The sequence below is a fragment of the Eutrigla gurnardus genome, assembly GCF_963514095.1.
Source record: "Eutrigla gurnardus genome assembly, chromosome: 13".
Taxonomy (NCBI): Eukaryota; Metazoa; Chordata; class Actinopteri; order Perciformes; family Triglidae; genus Eutrigla; species Eutrigla gurnardus.
In genome coordinates, this window is record NC_139936.1 from 13,596,998 (window position 1) to 13,618,050 (window position 21,053).

General features: G+C 40.0%; 1 protein-coding gene across 5 annotated transcripts in view; it reads left to right on the forward strand.

Annotated features, from left to right (window-relative positions):
- The window catches only part of slc23a2 (solute carrier family 23 member 2), a 31,409-nt gene that overhangs the window by 712 nt on the left and 9,644 nt on the right, over positions 1-21,053 (forward strand). For 2 of the 5 annotated variants that reach the window (XM_084025390.1, XM_084025392.1), the window contains exons 2-7: positions 14,026-14,243; positions 15,221-15,319; positions 15,992-16,108; positions 16,966-17,123; positions 20,342-20,430; positions 20,644-20,711. In XM_084025390.1, the coding sequence (XP_083881516.1) occupies positions 14,139-14,243; positions 15,221-15,319; positions 15,992-16,108; positions 16,966-17,123; positions 20,342-20,430; positions 20,644-20,711 (636 nt within the window). In that variant the 5' untranslated portion in view covers positions 14,026-14,138. Of the gene's footprint in view, positions 1-11,036; positions 11,086-14,022; positions 14,244-15,220; positions 15,320-15,991; positions 16,109-16,965; positions 17,124-20,341; positions 20,431-20,643; positions 20,712-21,053 lie in introns of all 5 variants that reach the window. The other 3 variants (XM_084025388.1, XM_084025389.1, XM_084025391.1) reach the window with 3 other exon arrangements.

The window sequence follows — 21,053 nt, forward strand, 5'->3', positions numbered from 1 at the left end:
CATTGCCCTGTATCATTTGATCAAATGAGACCTCATGAGGCAGATGAGGAACTATAGCTAACAGGCAGCACTAACTGTGTGTGTGTGTGTGTGTGTGTGTGTGTGTGTGTGTGTGTGTGTGTGTGTGTGTGTGTGTGTCTTTCATTGGCAAATGCACATCAAGCAGATATGAAATGCACAGTATTAATGTAATCATATTATGATGATTTGTTAAGATGCTGCCTCCTGGTCTGTGAGATCTAAGACAAATTAGGGTATGACAACAGGCTAACAAACTAATCAACTAAAAAACTCAATCTATTCCCGGTTTATTCAGAACAGAGACCAGATTAAATGAGCCCACAGTGAAATTGTTCCGATTGTTTGGCTCTCCAACAATTCTGACATTAGCAGCTAAAAAGTGTGACGGGTATACCAGTGTGGTGACTGTCATTTTGGATCCCATATCCGTTAGCGATCATAGCACTGTTGCCATACACTTTATACGTCATAAATTTAGACAGCTAACTGCTTGTATTTAAATTTATTTCTGAGATTCAGAACTCTTGTTGTCTGCATTAATACAGTGCCCATTTTTTTCTCAAGCTATCATAGTCACCCATGTTCTGTAGTCTGGTACAGTTGCGTAAAACCTTCAAAATTCACAAGAGGACGCATTTTATATTATGGAACAAAATGTTAAAATGTCTTGCCTCATTTTCGGTTTTTAAACAAAAAAAACATAAAAAAAACCTGACTTTGAGACAATGGAATGGCTAATTTCCTAGCGGCTTAGCACTCATATCTGCATCACTCTTTACACTGGCGGAAACCCTGACAGAATATGCCAGGCAGACGCACATCTGATGACCTCAATGCTAAACTAATTGATGTGGTGAGACTTACCGAAAACGTCCCGTTTTACTCATTTTACTATGTTTTAATGATGGCTTTAACCCATTTGTATATCAGGTTTTGGTCGCACCTGGGTGGCTTATTAGACTAAACTAATTGATGTGGTGAGACTTACCGAAAAACGTCCAGTTTTACTCATTTAACTATGTTTTAATGATGGCTTTAACCCATTTGTATATCAGGTTTTGGTCGCACCTGGGCGATTACGTGTGCTGTGTGGCTGCTCAAATCTGTTTACCAAGTTCAGTTCATAACCATAGCCTGTGTGGGAGTGTTCATCGGGTGTTGTATAAAACCAAAAGTCTGTGTTATAACGTTAAGGGCGGCGTTGCAAAATACCTTGTGGTGTCACATCAGTCACAGTGACGACCAGTGCAGCAGAATTGGTATTCTATTACAGAGTCACTCTTGGATCTAAGCTAAGAACGAGAATGTTTTATTGGTTGTGCATACAAGGAATTCCCAGTCGCTCACAATACACAAACAGTATACAGTATATGTACTGCGGTGCCAAAACAATGTATGGATATATCGGATGACCGATGGGAGTTGGGGAATTTGACAGAGAGGACACCCGAGGGGCAGAAGTGAAGTGAAGGGTTGTAGTGGCAATTGATATCCCTAGGTGGTGCTAGTGCTGTTGACTGTTCGGGTGCTGGATGTAAGGTTGCTTCCAGTCTGTTTGGAAGTTGATGATTCAATTATGTGTGCGTCAAAAGCCTGTGTGATGCCTGGGTGACAGGGTTTTTAGTCAGTTGACTACTTGATGCCACAAATCTTGTTTGTTTTATCTGACAATCTGTCTGATGATGATTGGGAAGAAAATCTTCAAATCTTTTGATGTTGTGCTTCACCCAACAACAACATTATGACTATGATTTGTCTGCTGATTAGTTTCATAGACTCGGTACAACAAAATTCCTTGTGTTATCTGACAATCTGTCAAACTGTTTTTTGATTTTTTTCCTCATGAGTGTTGTACAATGGGTTTCTGGGTTACTACATCAAAATATAGCCAATTTCTAATTTACAGATAACTGTGTGGTTCATTATTGCTACTTCCAGGTATTCAAGAAGGGAGAGATATTGAGCAGCTACTGCCTCCTGTTGTTCTTAAATTAGTCAGTGCCTTAGATGTACAGTCATCAATCTCTTAAGAGGCTGATACATATGTGGTCTCCCCATTTAGAAAGAAATCATTAATCCAATAGGAATTTGTTTAGTATCTGCACTAGGGGTGACACGATGCCAAAAATTCAGTAGCCAGTACCAATACCAGTAAAATTACACGATTCTCGATGCCAATTTCGATACCACGGTGAAAAAAAAAAAATTCTAAGATTCCATGTACTTGAAACATGAACTTCTTTATTAAAAATATCAAAATGTCATAACAAGACAACACAATAAAGTGCTAGTCATGGTCATAGTGCAACAACAAGTGTTCCCAGACACATTCAAGACTTCCAGGCATTAAGGTACTGTGCAAAAACAGTGAATGTAGCAGTGCAGCCATTCAGCTAACAAGATGCCCAATTCTTCACAGCATACAAAACGTAGTGCAAGAGCATAGAATTCTTTAAACAAATCCGGATGACGTCTTTCAGGTGCTTCGCAAATGTAAATCTAGTAACTCTCAGTGTTCTTATTTGAAAACAATTTTTTGACCTTTCACGATAAGCTCCTCTTCACTTTCAGTAAATGGACAGAGGATCCCCTCACAGGATGGGCCAAGAACAGGCCCAGAGAAGTGAACTGGGTCACAGAACTGGATTCTTGGCCCTGTTTGCTGCTGGGAGCATGTGACTAAGATTACACTGTCTTGCTGGGTCATTCTGTGCCATGCTGTGCCTTTACACTTTAGTGTGTAAAGGTGTGTGGGTGTGCGTGTGCCAAATGTTAAGAGTTTAGTGCATGGTTCTGAATAGTATGGCCTGAAATAAACTTTTACTTTTTTTCTTTGCAGGTGTTTATTGATATATAACATGTTTGTTGCTAAATAAAGTAAACTGTATTACTCTTAGTGGCTACAGATTGTGTGTATGTGTATCCTGTGTGTGTGACCACGTTTGTGTGACCGTGACCGTGTGTGAGTGTGACCGTGTGACTGTGTGTGTGACCGTGTGTGACCGTTTGTGACTGTGCGTGTGACCGTGACCGTGTGTGACTATGGGTCTTCATTAAAAATAATATTCATCATAATTAACCAAAACTAAACGCAACTAACTTGCTGTATACAAGCGCAAATAACCAATGTTAAAATGAACTAATTTTAATGTAACACATACAATATGATGCCCTGTGATAGAATTAAAGAATTAAATCAAAGCACACACACTGGATATTTCTTAACTGGAATAAATGTACTGGTCACAAACATCAGGCACACCTCATACAACATATTATGCTGGCATAACGAGGAGTCATTTATTATCCTCCGTGTCAGTGAGTTGAGGTTTGTGAGCTGTTGGTCATGGTTTCAGGACGACATCCGTCCTTTGTTGAGGATGTGTCCCGTGTTTAATGTACAATAGCCCTTAATCGGCTATCCAATAGATGAATGTCCTCTTTGTGTGAGTGGCTGTTATTATAGCTGCAGCAAGGTCTGTTTATATGTATGTTTTTTCTGAAATAAGACATTTTCTAGTGTTTAAAGCTTCTGTTTGTTTCAAGTGTGAGGGAGACTCATTTTTATATTCTATCGTGATAATAGTGATGTCACATCGCACTATTGACTAAATATGACAAATTCTCATTGTAGGCCTAATGCAGCAATCTCTCTCATGCCTAATGCACATACAACTACTCTGTCCTATGTTTATCAAGTGTATTTGCAATGTGTTGAATTGTAGATCACTAAAAACATAATCTGACACTTCATATCTTGAAGGTGCTCGATTCAAAATTCAAGGCGTTTCTATTGCCTCCACATGGCTCTCTTTTGTCTATTGTAATATAAAGCAGTCACACGGCCACGACCATTATCTTTGTGCCTCACTTACAGTCTATTAAGAGTTGTCACACTTCCTCAGGCATTCTTTGCTTATTTCATCCAAATGTAATCATCAGATGGATAGACTGATTGCAGCAGACTAAAGATAATTTAGAATTGATTGAATTACCCACCATATTCTTTACTACTGGCAGTGGTCAAGTGCTTGAGGGCTCTTGCACAGGACGTTTTTATTTTAAAGGATTATTCCACAAATCTGCAGAAATTTCTTTTGGAATATCTCTCTCTGATGTCATTGAAAAGCCCATATTGATGTGTCTGGTGGGAAAGCTTGAAAGGCCTAGCAACAGTAACCAAGGGAGGAGGGCTGAGCGAATGAAAATAAATAAATATAAATAAATAAATACATTTTGATCATCGATTTTTAGTGAAAAGGTGAACCATTCTCTGGTAGCAGCTACTTCAATGTGATGATTTCCTCAATATTATTGTTCACGTCATCGTGAACTGAAAAGCTTTGTGTTTTGGACTATTGTTTGGATCAATCAAGACGTGATGAACATTTTTCAATATTTTCTGACATTTTATAGATGAAAAATTAGTCTATTAATCAATAATGAAAATGATTGTTACTTTCAGCCCTAGCAGTATGTATGAGAAACCAGCATAAACTAAAGCTGCAGGTCTCTTCAACTAATAATACAGTCTGTTAAACATCACTGCATTTCTAAACTATAGCCAGTTTTGCAGACAGCCTCGAACCTTACGGTATCGCGATTTTAGCTGATCATTGTGAAACCATAAAGTTGCTGAATGAAAGTAATCTGTTTCCACAGTTACTGTACAAGCCTATGAAACTGGTCTCCCCACTGGGAGCAACAGCATGAGTCTGTCTTAGAAAGGCTTAAAGGATTTCATCAACTTCAAGCAACAATTGATTCCTTTTAGTCTTAAATATCCCCACTGGACTTGATGAAAAAATGAAGAAATGTGTACTGTTACAGTACATGGCTTCTTTTTTTCTTTCCTGAGAACAAATGTGAGAAACTTGTTCTTTTTTATCTAACCTTCAACTCCTATTCATGTGCTGCTGATAGCATGCTGGGTGGGTGTTACGTCTCAGCTCAGGGTTTGGAGACACAACATGAACCTAAGCCCCAATCTTCTCCTTGACCAGGATTTGGTGAACTAAAAGGTGTATTTATTTACATAGAGAAGTTACATGAAATGCACAATAATTATAATAATATGGTTGAGGTTACCTTCGGAGTGGACCAAGGCCAAAATAACGAAGAAACTGACTAAATTAACTAAATCAAAACACCCAGAAGCAAATGGAAAAACTCAGAATACTACTGATAACCTTCCTGCCTAACATAAAATGGAGAATACGGAATAACAAAACTGGTAGCCTACCCCGATTAAAGCAACGAAACTGCTAAGCTAAAGATAAGTAAACTTATGTGGCTGTTTGGGAGAAGGTGATGATGGGGAGTAACCCTCTGCATCTTGGGATCTTTTATAGCTGGGGACCTGGTGAGCCAGGCCACCAATCTGTAATTTGTGTTCGTAATCAGATGTTGCTTTTGATAATGTCAGTTGGAAATGCATGTAAAGACCCAACATCTCTATTCACCTGATCTAAATGTAATAGTCTTCCATGCTGCTTTAGTTTCTTAAACTGAGGAATGTATTTGTAAAGCACAGCATGTGAGTCCACCTGCTGTTATAGTGGTAAGAAACAGAGAAAGCAGAATTACTTTAGCAGCCAAATAAAAAGACAACAGCATAGGTCAAGTTAATTTTTATACTGATTACATTTCCTGTACTATAGTGAAATGTATTGTTCCTTTGCTACAGTTACAGTATATCATCACAACCCCTGCTGTTCTTTGCTCTTTCTTACGATCAAATGAATAGCAGGTTTTATACAACAATGTTCTCCATCTAAAAGGAAGATGCTGGAGAGGCAGTCAGAAGTCTTGAAAAGATGCTGCCCTTTTAGCTAATATATTGTATGCTTTTCACCATTATTCTTCTGTGTGTGTGTTGTAAAGATGTTTACCGTTTTCCGGTGGATGCGCCAACTCAGCTAGGGGTCCTCAGGTCACCCCCTCAGATTTTGCTGGGAAAATTCTTAAATGTAGATCTACATGTTTGTACCCACCATGCAAAATATTACTAATGAATACTTTTGTATATGATCGCATGTTATAAATTATAACAAATTTTCATGCTGTGACAGTTGATACTGACGTCCACTTGTGACAATGTTGGACATGTTTTTAAATTAAAAAACATGTTTGGATTTTCATTACGACAATTTATCTATGAAAAGAAAAAAATGTTGCATAACCTCACTTAAGGGGTTAGGCATATTTACCTTTTTGGCCAAATTGCCACTTTCAGCTGCCTACAAATAGAAAAAGAAACATTATTCAGGCCTTCTCATACCAGGATCTGAAATTGAGTATGCCAGTTAATAAATATCTGCAATATCACTTTGCTAGAGGGTTCGATTCTGTCTGCAATAACGCAAGTATATTCTAAGAATGCTTCTTTTCCTGTAAGTTTTATAAAGTGACTGATTAGTATGGGTTGTTATTTCACTGACAGCTGGCATATTGATTTTAGTTAATTTTTACCCTTTTTGAAGTTGTATCCACTTGTGTGGTGAAAGGCAAGCGGAGGTTTATGTTCCAACCACAAACCTCGACAGGTATTTGCATTATTTCATTTCTCTTTACTTTTGTTACAGGTGAGCTAATGATTTCAATCCAAACTAGATTCAGAGACTAGATTTAGACCGAGAAACTGCACAGCTAAAACCAATGTTTGGTAAAGCTTAAAGCATTCAGTGTTCAAATCTGTGAAAGCTATATACTACATTCTAAATAAACATTTCTGGGGAAGAAAAGCAGTAAAAATGAATAAAAGGTACGAAATGATAGAACTCACACTAAAATAATTAGTAGTAAACTTTAGGTAGACACCTTTCATACAGAACATTCAGTGTAATGTGCGTTCCATAAAATTCTTCCCGAGCCGTGCCTTGAAATCTTGTTCTTGAAAATCGCCCATTTGGCCCAAGTATACGGACATAGTTCTTACTTGGTTCTGCACGTATCAACATATTAACATATCCTTTTCCACAAACCTGCAAGGGCATGTCTCCGACCTCCCCCAACATTTTAATATTGGTAGTAGGAGTAGGTTATTTGGAAAAACCACAGCAATATTTACATTTACATTTAGGGCATTTGCTAGGATAAACCTGCTGGTTTACATATCGCCTGTCTCTGTATTGAAACTCTTACAGCAGGTAAGCACACAATGGCCTGCTTCCCCTTGCTATTGTGCTGTTTAGACAAAATGTCTTATCTACATTTACCTCTGCTCTACTGACGGTGGACAATGTAAACAGATTTTTTACATTTCCCCCCTGCACGAACCACTCGCATGTAGCCTGTTATGCAAAGCATCACCTGTCATTTGTATGTTGAAGAGCATGGCTACCCACACACACGACACATCTCAACACATTTCAGTGCCTTTACTTACATTGTTTCATACTTTAAATGCTTGTTTATGTTGCAGCATTGCTAAAAATCTTTTACATTTTTATTTCCCCTCTTCAATATACACTCAATAGACCATAATGACAAAGCGGAAACAGAATTGTAGAAATGTTGTCAAATGTATTAAATATGAAAAATTTAGATATCACATTGATGTAAGTATTCAGACCCTTTACTCAGATGTTAGTTGGAGAAGGACATTCTCAGAGTTGTCCCTGAGCCACTCCTGCGTTGTCATGCCTGTGTGCTTTTGGTCATTGTCTTGTTCAAAGGTGAACCTTCTGCCCAGTCTGAGGTCCTGAGCACTCTGGACCAGGTTTTCATGAAGGATATCTCTGTACTTTGCTCCGTTCAGCTTTCCCTCAACCCGGATCCAGTCACTGCTCCTGAAAATTACCCCCAAAGCACGATGCTGCCACCACCATGTTCCACCGTTGGGATGGTATTGGTTAGGTGATGAGCTGATCCTGGTTTCCTCCAGACATGACTCTTAGAATTAGTTTCATCAGACCAGCAAGCTGTACATAAAAAAAAAAATTAAAAAAAAAATGAAGGGGTCTGAACACTTTCTGAATGCACTCTATTCTTTAAGGACACTGCAGATTGACATCTGGAAGGGATTGAGTTGATACACATGTATGGACACTGGCACACACGTTTGGCACTAGAGATGAAACTCTAACATAAACATCTGGTGTGGAGTCCCACACAACAAAGCACAAGCCTGCACAGGATTCACAGATCAGGTTACCATGGTTATAGATCCACCAGCCTGCTTATTCTGGGATGAGTTAAAATTACCACAGCAGTTGTCTTTTTTCCTCTAGTCATACTTTAGTGCTTTTCATATGTTTTTTCTTCCTTCTCTGATACTCTTTAAAACACACACACATTCCCAGCTTTGATCCTTTCATATGTTTTACATAATGTGGAAAGTTATTTTAGCTTTATGAAGCTGTTACATAATCACATATGGTCAGTTTCAGTTCTCTCTTCTCTGTGCCAGTTCAAGTCTGTCCCAGTCAACACCGACAGAAAATACAAGGAAAATCAAGGAGGGTGTTTCTATCTTTTGGAGTAGAGTAGAACAGGGCATTTGAAAGACTGTCATGATACATTAGCATGGCTCTTCTTCGCACACGCCTCATCAGAAACTCAGAAACTCCACATGGTCAGAACTCCCAAATTTCAAGAAGTCTGAAGACCTCTACAGGCCTATTTCATATCATAGTGCCATGTACTGGCAACAGGAAGTTACAGTCACCAGAGATTTGTGTAGAAATCTTTGCTGTTTAACCAGACCACCCTTGGCCTCTTAAGCACAAAGAGATCAATACCTAGAATAAATACGAACACCTAAAATGATAGAACCCAACTTTAACTATAAATTGGCTGAAAAATCTATAGGCGTATGTGTACTGTTTACATGGGAGTTTTACTTCAAAATTATTTATTTCCATAAACCTATGTTATACATAATATAAATCTCCCCAAAAATTTGAAATGGTAATTCAAATAGCAAAAACCTTTTCCATGGAGAAAAACTAGATAACTAGAACTGATGCTTATATCTACACTAACCTCATCACTGTTTGAGAACAAACCATAAAAGTAAAACAAGAGTAGAAAGGACATTCCCCTTTAAATCAATGTAGCAGGATCATCTTTTTCGATTTGTATGTGTACCGTTGCCATTGCAACAGGCTAACTTCCATAACGTTAACAGACTTATGACAAGTAGTGGACTCACTGAGGTGAGGTTTTGCAGTAATTAGTAGCAGTGAAGTAGTAATGTTATGAAGCAAGAGAGATATGCTAAATGAGTCAAATATAACAATTTTCTCCAGACACTCTTGTCATGCTATTGTCAGTTTTCTGTAACAATTGCAACATAAAACAGTGGACTTAGCAAGCTAACTAGCAGACACCTGGCTAGCTAGCTAGCATCCCATTCTTCAATGCTACATTGGTTACAGAAAATGAAGCTGGTCTAACGGTCCCTCCTCCACGCCGTGCTGTAGACTGTCAAGCTACTAATAGGGCTTTTCCATAGTCACGGCACTACACGGCACGGCGCGTTTTTTTGCATTTCCACTAGGGTTGGGCTTAGGGTTAGGGTACTTTTTTTGTAACGCCTCGGCCCTGGTTCCAAGCGGGCCGAAGCTCCACTAAAACGTGACGTCAGCCGACTGCCTTACACGGATTGGCCAACGAGTGTCGTCACTGGAAGCGTCATAAGTGCGACGTCCGACCAGACTGTAATCACAACTCAACCCCGGCATTTTTAAAACCGGCTGCTCTGCGACAACACGTAACCCGTCATACTCGAGAAAAATGGAATCGCAGAGAAAGTCAACGCCATGGTCGGTCGACGTGGTCCACACGTTCCTCTCTTTAGTGGCCGAAGAAAGAATTCAAAGGGAGCTCGACGGCACAACACGGTTTTGTGCGTGCGTCGCGCGAAAATGGCGTCACGGCAGTTTCGCAGCCGTGGTATGACGACCCCACCCACGTCGAGGAGATACTATGGAGGTACTAGTTGTAATTGAAAAACACCCAAAATCGGCCGTGCCGTGCTGTGCCCTGTAGTGCCGTGTAGTGCCGTGCCGTGACTGTGTAATGGAAAAACACCATAAGCCAACTAGCCAGTCATCCATCTCCTGAGCTGCTTCTGCTCTCTTCCCGGCAAGCTGCAACAAGACTTAACGGCCCCACTGATGCATGTTATCACCCTTACAACTAACAACAATCAGCATTTTCTCTTGTACTAGTCAAATAACATCCATATGTTCTATAAATAAAACAATTATGAAAAAAGTGATATTTTTTATTTACTTCATGGATTGCCTGGGTCATCAGTGTAATATTAAGACCTTAATGGTTTTCATGGAATGCCTTTTCAGTGGCAACACATTATTCCACATGAAGATGGCAGCTATTGCTTGAAAAAATGAACTCGCTGCATTCAAAATTGTGATGTGGTTCTTGCGCTTGGGTGTGGCAAGGGTGCTCCATAGTGGCCACTACAACATTTCATAGAAGTAGCCCTCATGGTACGTTTCACTGAAATGTACTACATTTGGTAAATAAAAAAAGTCTCTTGGGGGCCCTACTGTAAAGGTAAACTAAAGTAAGCCAATAAAGTAATTTTGTGTGTACTTTTGGCCTTTTACAGGTGTGTACTTTAATGAACACCTCCTACAGAGAGGGAAAACATAGACTAAGGGACTATTTAAGTTATGTACATTATGCTACAATATAAATGTAATAAAAGGGAGATGTTTAGTTTTGACTCAATGAGCTAAACTCTGCTACAAGTGTGTAAACAAGTGCAGGTGGAAGACATGATTACTACCCAATTCACTCTTGCTGCCTTCCAAAAGCCATAGTTCATCTGCGAGTCTTAAACTGACAATCAACACATCAGTCGCACGACACACTAACTTTTGCTTGTGATTAAATGCTGTCTCCCAAATTAACTTATGTCTCACCTCCCTCCTCCTCCTTATCCTTGACCCCTGTGTCTCTCCTCCCTGCCTTCTGCCCCTTCTCTTCTTTCCTCTCTTCTTCTTCGTCTTCTTCTACCTCCTCCTCTTGCCCCTTCCACACAGATGCTCCCAGCCGTCCAGCTTGACAGGAGTGATGGGATGTGTCAACTAGGTATTACACCTATCCCAACATTTTACATTGCAAGCAGGGAGGCTGGGTGGGAAAGTATATTTTGAGATAAATCGGTTTTAAAATACTTTTGACAAGGGTATGTGATGCTAGATATGCATTTGCTGTCAGTTGACATCTGTACATTATTTAACCAAGCAGGGTTACCAGCCAATAGTATATAGTTAATCAGTTATACTGCTGCAATCCAAAATCAATGATTTTTATCAGAAATATAAATAATAATAAAAAAACAAGAACACATTGCATTTGAAAAAAGTTGTTTTGTTAACTTGTTTTCTAAGTAATAAATAAAATGACCTTTTAAATAATGAAACAGCTTTGCATGGGTGATACGGGACAAAAGCAACAAGAGCCTTCACTCTTCACTAAGAGTGAAGGCTTTAAGATTTGCTTAAAGGCTTGTATGTAGGTGGACATTGGAAGGCTTCGGTAATTCTTCATAATGGTCCTTTGTGTTGCAACACTTTTTCTTGAATTAATTAGTAAAAATCAATCTTGATGTTCTAGTACAGTATCCTTGTGTGATTCATTTTTATTTATAGTTGGACATGATTTATGAACTGGCTAATGCCAGCGTCAACAAGAAGATAAAAGGTCAAAGTCAAAGATACAGATGCCTTGAGTTCAAAATGCAACTATAGAACTTAACAGGACAATTTGGTCGCACACACAGCAGTCATCATAAATAGCATTACTTGTCAGTGGTTGAAAATATTAAGTATCCCACAGGGAAATGGTTGTCTCAAATATCAGTTTGTTTTGCAATAAAGGGAAAGCTTTCTCGCAATTTCACTTCAGAGAAACCCAGATGAAGTAACACTTGATTTTCTCACAGTTCGCATTTTCATCCATCCATCCATTTTCCTTCGCTTATCCGGGGCTGTGTTTCGAGGGCAACAGGCTTAGATGTCCCTCTAAAGAGAGAGGGATGGGGTGAACAACTTCCAGACGTCCTTCTCCTTAGCAAAGCCTGGCGAGCCCTGAGGTGTTCCGAGGCCAGACGAGCTATTTGTGTCTCCAGCATGTTCTAACTCTCCTGAATTAACGGTTGGACGTGCCCGCTAGACCTCTAAAGTGAGGCTTCCAGGATGCATCCTGATCAGATGCCCGAACCTTATCAGCGGATCCCTTTCGATGAGAAGGAGCTGCAGTGGGCAGCCAACACCCACTGGGAAAGTATTTGACTCGTGTATATGTACACAACCCTTACTTTGGTTATACAAGGAGCAGATGGCTTGTTGCAATGACCCCAGTACCCTGTATTCCTGCTGTCTCACCCACAGGACGCCCTGTGGAACACAGTCATGAGCCTTCTCCAAGAGCAAAAAACACATATAGATAGACCTGCAGGAATAACACAAATGGTTCATTTTCACCTTCCCGGGGAGGCTGAGCAGTGTGATACCACATATAAATGGAGCACACTCTGGTACCCCTTTTAAAAAATGGGAACCACCACCCCAGTCTGCCACTCAACAGGCACTGTCCCAAACCTCCATTCAACACTGGAGAAGCCTGTCAGCTGAGACAGCCCAAAAATGTCTGGCGCCTTCAGCATAACTGAGCTCTTTGACCTCAGACTTCTCCCATGGATATGGATGGGTCTTTTCCCAATATCCCCATTGCAGGTCTCTAATTCTCCTCCCCTCCTCCTCATAGCCTGAGACGAGCCCTGCTTTCCCTTTCCGAGTCGTCTTATGGATTGCCAGATCTTTCTTAAAAGACCAACAGAATGTTGCGCCGAACTAAGCCCACACCTCAGCAGCCACTATCCAGCCATTCAGTTACCTGTCTCCTGTTTTATTCTGTGATCCTTGGGCCAGCCAAGCCACAAAATACCTCCCTCTTCAATTTGATTGCCTCCTTCTTACATCAGGGGGATCTTTGATTCCAGCCATGACAGGCACTGATGACCTTCTGCCCACAAGTCCTACAGTAGGTTCCATAATGGAGGCTGAAAATGGCCCACCTTTCATGAAGATGCACGGAAAATTCGGAGGTGGCAGAATACCTCACTGACAGGGGCCTCAGCCAGACATTCCCAGTTAACCCTCACTACACATTTGGGTTGACCAGGTCTATCTGGCATTCTCCCTCGCCATCTTATCCATCTCACCACCAGGTGCTGATCAGTTGACAGCTCCACTGCTCCCTTTGCCCGAGTATCCAAGACAAATGGCAGCAGATCCGATGATACGATCACAAAGTTGAGCATTGATTTTTGGCCTACAGTGTTTGGTATCAGGTATAAGTAGCAATAGCTCGTCCAACTTTTTTTTTTAATTTCGTTTGGCAGGTAGCTGAGTGACAGCTGTGAGGCCTTGGTAACTTTTCACTTTCCCATACTTTTGGTTTAAACACATTTATACACACAGTTGATGATAAATTGACTAAAAGGCACTGAGTGTTATAAAAGGTTCACTAGTGTCAGACAAAAGTCAGTGGTGAGACAGAGCAACATAACTCAAGGTATGTTTTACACAAACAAAAGATGACATAACCCCATATTGGACAATGCTGCTCCACCGCTACTAGGACAGACAAACGGACATCTTCTTTCTCTGCCTCCTGTTACTTCATCATCTCTCAACTCTGATCACTCTTTTCCTTCTCCATCAAATGCTCTATTATTTTCACAACTCATTACATAATCTCGCCTCTATGTATTTGCTTTCTCTTCTTGTGTCCGACAGACCTGATGGCAACATGAATTATGGAATTATGGATTGCTTTAGGGCTGCAGCTAATCATTACTTTCATAATCAATCTGTGTGTGTGCGTGTGTGTGTGTGTGTGTGCGTGTGTGTGCGTGTGTGTGTGTGTCACCTTCAAAAAATAATTAGGATATTGGAACCCTTCTTAAATTTATAAATCAAGATATTAATCCCTCTGTTTATCTGTCTTTTCCCCCTCAAGCAGATAAGGCAGTCCTGGATGATGAAGTCGGACTGAAGGTCTTATCTGCAGCGTTCACACCAGACCGGGACAGAGGAGGGACAGAAGAGGTGGAGGAAGACATCGAAGACATAAAGATGGGGGTGGGGAAGAATACTACCTCCAAGTCGGTGGACAGCACCAGTGAGGGAGGAAAATTTGAAGAGGATGGCAAGCATGGTGCAGATTTCTACCCAATTCCGGTACAAAAACTTGTGTCATGCCTTGTTATAGAAGATGAAATTATATTAGAGAACTATTTTTGTCATATATCACTAGTTGTTGTTGTTAGTTGCAGCATGCTATTAGGTTTAACCTGGTTAGTGGGGTTAATAAAGCTCTGTGGACCACAATTTGTGTCAAACTCAATAAGCTGACACTGTTCAACTGAATTCAGGTTCATCCGTGGATACACTTCAAACATTTAATTTACAAGGGCATCACCTAAATGTGTCGATTAACCAAATTAAGTGCTTGAGCCCTGCTAGAATGTACTTCATGAGCATTTTAGTCAGTCCATTTTATATCCTGCCCTGTGTGTGTGTGTGTGTGTGTATATATATATATATATATATATATATATATATATATATATATATATATATAAACAAGCAATAGCTGAATCATCAGCAGGTCAGAGTCTTATGATAGATTACATAACATTACAGACATTTCTGTGATTTATTTGTTTTTTTTTTGTTTTATTATTTGATATTTACAGTACTCTAAATAAATGTTTTTCCCCTATTATACCGAAAACGTACCAAACCATGACCCAAAAACCTAAATACAACCGAATAGTGAATTTTGCGCCTATAATTGATGGATAGATTCACAGGAAAACCACACACATGTACATCACACACACTCGCACACTTACACAGTTGAAGAATATGTTTCCAAGTTTGCACTCAGGAAGAAAGAACTGTTAATGTGCAGGTAGGCAAATCTGAATCGTTGCTCATTTCTTTTATCTATTTATTAGACTTTGCATATCTGTTTTTTCACATGGCTTATCATGCAGTTACAAAAACCTTCAAACTTTGTCTGTCTTTTCATGTTTTTGTGAGCGTCACCCTCAATCAGCTGTCTGGGCTAGCGTAAGATGAAGCTGTGTGTATTGTTTCATGAAAAGAGAAAGGGCAGCGTAAAAAAACAAATTGTGTGTTTGTGTGTTAAGGTGGTAGTAAACGGCATGGGCGGTGCCACTGGAGACCAGGATACTGAGAACACAGAGCTGATGGCCATCTATTCTAAAGATAATCAAGGAGCAGAAAAGGTAATTCAGGAGGAAACATGGAAGTGAAACTCAATCCTCATGTATTTTTTTACTAATGCCAACACTCCTAAATAAGTCACTATTTAAGCAGACTGACACATAGTCACATGGTTCAAAAAGCTTAGTCGTAATCAAGACATTCTTAACGATGTAATCCTTCAGATTTCAGTCCTAGTGGATTTATAACACGTGGTTACTGTAGAAACAACAAGTATAGTTTGATACTACAGCAAACACGGATTTGGACAGTTACAGCAAGAAACAGTTTATCACCCAACAGCAGAGCACACCTTTCCATTTAACAGCTCTATGGGGCTGGGGTTTCACTACTTTACTGACTCATCAAAATGTCACCATGTTACCCCACTCTTGTTGTCACTGTGACTCTGCATTTTTCTTTGCTGAGGGGAAAGACGTCATGTGTTTTGTTATCTTTCACGCAAATTCTGTATGGCTCTTTATTTTCTTATCTTTCATAAAATTTAGCCTTCCCTGTATCTGCTCAGACATGCTGTTCTCACGTGATCTGGCAAATATTTTCCTCTACTTTTACATATATATTCTACCAGAATACATTAGTTTAACCATTTACACAAAGTAAAGTGACAAAAAGTGAAGACAAGAAGAGAAATATCAGAATCATGAAGACATTGTCTCTTTCTTTGTGTGTAGAGTTCAATGTCTGAGACGTTGGACAGCACAGACAGCACAGATGCAAGGAGGATGGACATGATCTACACCATTGAAGACTGCCCACCCTGGTACCTATGTGTGTTCTTGGGCTTACAGGTAATTATATACACCAAACTGTTTTGCTTGATGGCTGACATACAGTGTGTCATTAACAGTCATCAGTATATATAGTCTCTACCTGACTAACACGTGTTTTCAAACTGGAATTAACTTACCACATGAATAATGTCCTGTATAATCAGGTTGCATCATACTCTTCACTGTAATTGTACTTTCTCATCTCGGTGAAGTATTTTGCATCCAGCTGTCATCCAACTGGATGCTAGACACAAAAATAGGATTTTGCTCACAGTAGTAATTGTGTTGGTTGTTTAAAAAAAAACAAAAAAAAACCAACAACAACACATTTTCGTCATTTGGGCAACCTGTCACTATATCCTGGCAGGAGTAAATGACAGGTTATATGTTGGAAAAAAACAGGTTGCTCTGCCTCCGTTTAGTGCTTCAGAAACCTCAGATTGCAGCACACACCAAGGGACAGTGACTTCATCCTCTCCTCAGGACGCCATTACTCCACTATATTGACAACTTGCTGCTATATTTATCTTCTAAATGTCATACAGACAATTTTAATAGCTTGAAAATGAGCAGTTTGAATTTGTTGTGTAACAACAGATGAAAATTAGTACTAGCTATTCATCATAAATCTTTATTATTAAATTAAATAATACAACAAATGTAAATGTATCTAAAGTTACACCCGTTGTCAAAACATACTAATGAAACGCGTTCAAAGTAAAAAATCTGTTTTTTCCAAATGACCTCAACCTTTAACCACCAACTAAATATTTCATTCAATTCTTTCACTATCCACAGATGAGCGGACTTTCTTTGGATTCACGGTTGCACAATTTAAATATACACACTGATTCTGGAGTTTCTTGTCTTTGCAGCACTACTTGACATGTTTCAGTGGAACCATCGCCGTACCATTCCTCCTCGCCGAGGCGATGTGCGTCGGCTTCGATCAGTGGGCCACCAGTCAGCTCATTGGGACCATCTTCTTCTGTGTGGGGATCACCACCCTGCTACAGACCACACTGGGCTGCAGGTACACTCGCGATACTGTCTTACATGGATTTATAGGAAAACGCTTTCCTCAATACAAACATACCCACAGGTTCATGCTCTCAACTTCAGCTTTTCTGTAAACTGGCCTCCCTTTTTATTCTCCTCCTTTCTTCTCCTGCTCATCTCTAGGGCCATTGTCGACATGAAGTTCTTCTTTCTCCATCCTTCCTTTTCATGTCATTCTGGAGTGAGTGTGCACTTAAAGTCATGCTGAAATTGGTATTTTTATTACAAAATCCAATATTCCTTTTCTTCCTTGAATATGACGAGTGTTTACATCAGCTAGTACCAACCAATTGCAACCAATAATATCATGACATCCACCCATCAATCAATCTGCAATTTTTAGCGGCATCAAGCTAGATACGGTCATGACCTAATATTTTCAACAATCAAATCAAATTCCTCCTGACGTAATGTCCTGCATGCCTGCCCTGTTTCACTCAGAAATTTGACGCAATACGGAAGCCAGATACTCTTGAAATGCTGTTTCAGCTCGACTTTAAGTGGATACGTACACGTCATATTTTTTTGTCATGATAGGTTTCTAGAAAAGATGAAATATATATATATATAACTTAGCAGGGATATATTATGCTTCTGACTCTTTTTTTTTTAGGAGAATTTTGATTTTATAGTAAGTTGTCTTATATGCATGTTGTTTAAAATGTGTTGGGTTGATAACATTTTAGGTTCCTTGTTTCATTCATGTGACTACAAAATGTCTTATGTAAGAATAGAATATTCTATATTTCCTGAATTGAGACGACAGAAAACAGCAGACCAGAGTAGTGACCTACATGTAGTCCAACTATTGCGTCACTTTTGGAAAAGCCACAGTATTCCTTTAAACACACATCCATGTCTTTGTTTGTAGCCTGTTAATCAAGAGGGAAGTCCCTGCTTTCAGTCATAGCAGAGCTTACATGAACCCAGTCTCTCCCAGATCTATTGCATTCAGTTGAGTGAAGGCACCTGCTTGGATTTTTAAAAATATATTCATATCCATCTACCGCTTATCCTGTATTCAGGGTCGCGGGGGGGCTGGAGCCGATCCCAGCTGACATTGGGCGAAGGCAGGGTACACCCTGGACAGGACACCAGTCTATCACAGGGCCGACATGTAGAGACAGACAACCATTCACACTCAAATTCACACCTACGGGCAATTTAGAGTCATTAATTAACCTATCCCCATCCTGCATGTCTTTGGACTGTGGGAGGAAGCCGGAGAACCCGGAGAGAACCCACGCTTACACGGGGATGCAAACTCCACACAGAAGGAACCCGGGAATTGAACCCAGGACCCTTTTGCTGTGAGGCGACAGTACTACCCACTACACCACCGTGCAGCCCATATAGCTTACAGCACCTGGTATTGCCAGGCAGTCTCCCATCCAAGTACTGACCAGGCCCGTCCCTGCTTAGCTTCAGACGAGATCAGGCGTGTTCAGGGTGGCGTGGCCGTAAGCCGATATATTTGTATCTTTCAGCTCATATCACCATGTTGACTGCTTACACATATTCCTCCTCCCTTCTCCTGTCTTTTTTCCCCTCTTAAGTCCTCAGCGTGACCTCGAAGGGTTCATTCTTTTTTTTCTTTTTTAAATCCAGTACCTGCAATCCGTTGAACTCTCTTGTTCGCCACCATTTATTGTTTTCTGCTCTCAAGAATACATTATGATCCTGTTTCATAACCAGCGATCCACCTGATTAAGTCATTGTCACCGGTCAATAAAATATCAACTGCTGTGAGACATTACCTGTTGCCATGGTTATTCTCCCATCTATTGGGTGTGTGTTTTAATGAAAGCCAGGTCATGTTGGTACAAGGTTTCATAAAATAAAGGCAGTTCAGTGAAGGTAACTCTAACTCTCTCACCATCTTTTTAACAAACCGTTTCCAACATGTCGTGGCAGGTTCTGAGAGTCTCATTATTTTGCCCACATACCTCATTCAGACAAAGACACTCGCTGTTCTTTTTGATACCAACTCCATGTCGTTGACTGGTGCCTCCATTTAAACATCGGTTTTTAAATGTCTTCCTCAAACATTCAGTAGAAGGCTCAGAGAAACTTATGGTGGTTAAAAGAAACGCTACCCCTTAGAATTGCTTGTGTTGATGTTTGTCGTTTTATGATGACATTTGTTTTCCTCATTAGGACCCTCAAAAGTGTTTTTATATTTTTGTCATACACACTTTCATACACAATTTCCAAATAACTTTGATTTTGCTGACCAATGTTTCTTTTCTTCTGTAGTAAAATCAGGCATCAGTGGCTTTATTTAGGTGCTTTCTTTGGCTACATACCATGTCAGCACAACACTGACTGCCCACTACGTCTCATTATATGGGACTCAATCGTGAGGAACGTTATTGAAAAATCTGTGGCGTCTTATTTGTTTTCCAGGTGCTAAGGTCACCGATATCCTGGTAAAGTTTCCCAGCATCTTGGTGTAACATCCCAGGAGGTTATTATTCATGTTGGCTGCAGTCAGTCATTTTAGAGTGAGATTTAAACAAACTCACTCGTTTTTTTATTTTCAGTCTCTTCCCTCCACTCAACCATGGCCTGGGTCACTTTACCTGCACTCTCAATCTCAGTATCTGGCTGTAGTCTACCTGTGCTGTCCGTAACATAGCTTTTATTGACAATTTTATACTCTTTTATACTCGTTGTAAAGAAATCGCCAGCCTTATCTGTCGTGAAGGCCCCCACCACGGCCTAGGCTCGTGTGCATGTGACAATTATTTCTACGCAACTTGAAGTTCAACCCAGCCTGACTGCTGCTATGCTCCTCATCAACTCCTGGTCACTTTTGGTGTCCACCAGCCAACCTCTCCTACTCCTGCTAGCCTCACTGGCTCCCCCCTTTGGTTAAGAATATCTATTATTACCCTATTAGGTATGTGTAGCTCTAACTTCATCGCTTCACCAGCGCATGTCCACAGTATTTGTTCATAAACCTAGAAAGGTTAATGTGATGTGACCAGACAATTCAGACATTTATGTGGCAAAACTCTGGTGAAATATGTCTGGTGAAATGTCGTAACTGAAATTCTGCCACCCAGTGGCTTGACAGAAAATCACCTCACCCTCTACTAAATTTGAACACTCCCTTTTGTAGTACATTTACATGATTATTCAGGCTTACATCAACTTCATTTTGAAACTGTGCTTTTTCTTGTTGTTTAGGTTGCCTTTGTTCCAGGCCAGCGCTTTCGCCTTCCTGGCACCAGCCAGAGCCATCCTGTCACTGGACAAATGGAAGTGTAATAACACAGGTAACCTGTCCATCTGTCTCTCACTCTTCACTCATTCAATACAGACGCTCACTTCTGAAATAATGCTGTGGGTAATTGTATCTTTGTTTACTTTGATCCCACCACTAAATGCTGGTGGCATCAAAGTCTACAAAGACGGCAGATAATTAAGCGTCATTCACATATCCCTCTAATTAAGTAATCTCTCATCTACCCATCTTTTTCTCTGACCAGAGATTGCAGTATTTAATAGCACAGAGCTTCTCAACACAGAGCACATCTGGCACCCCAGGATACGAGAGGTGAGGCAAAAAAAAAAAGACAAATTAAAGACTTGAAAGGGGTATAATAAGGTAAAGTAAGGTAAATTCAAAAACTGGAGAAAACTATACTGGATAAAACGGATCGTTCTAAAACATAAAATTAAAAAATAATTGTGTTAGATGTTTTCATACAATAGTTGGCTAAATAATGGATGTATTCGAACTGGGTTTTATAGAAATGGCAACATCACTTCTGCGAATGGCTGCAGGGTCTGGTTGTTCGTGACAGAACCTGTTAATTTGTATTAACCTTTTCCGTTTGCGTAAGCTGCCAGAGTAATTGTTTTTTATATGACGCATGGATACGACTAAACTCAATCA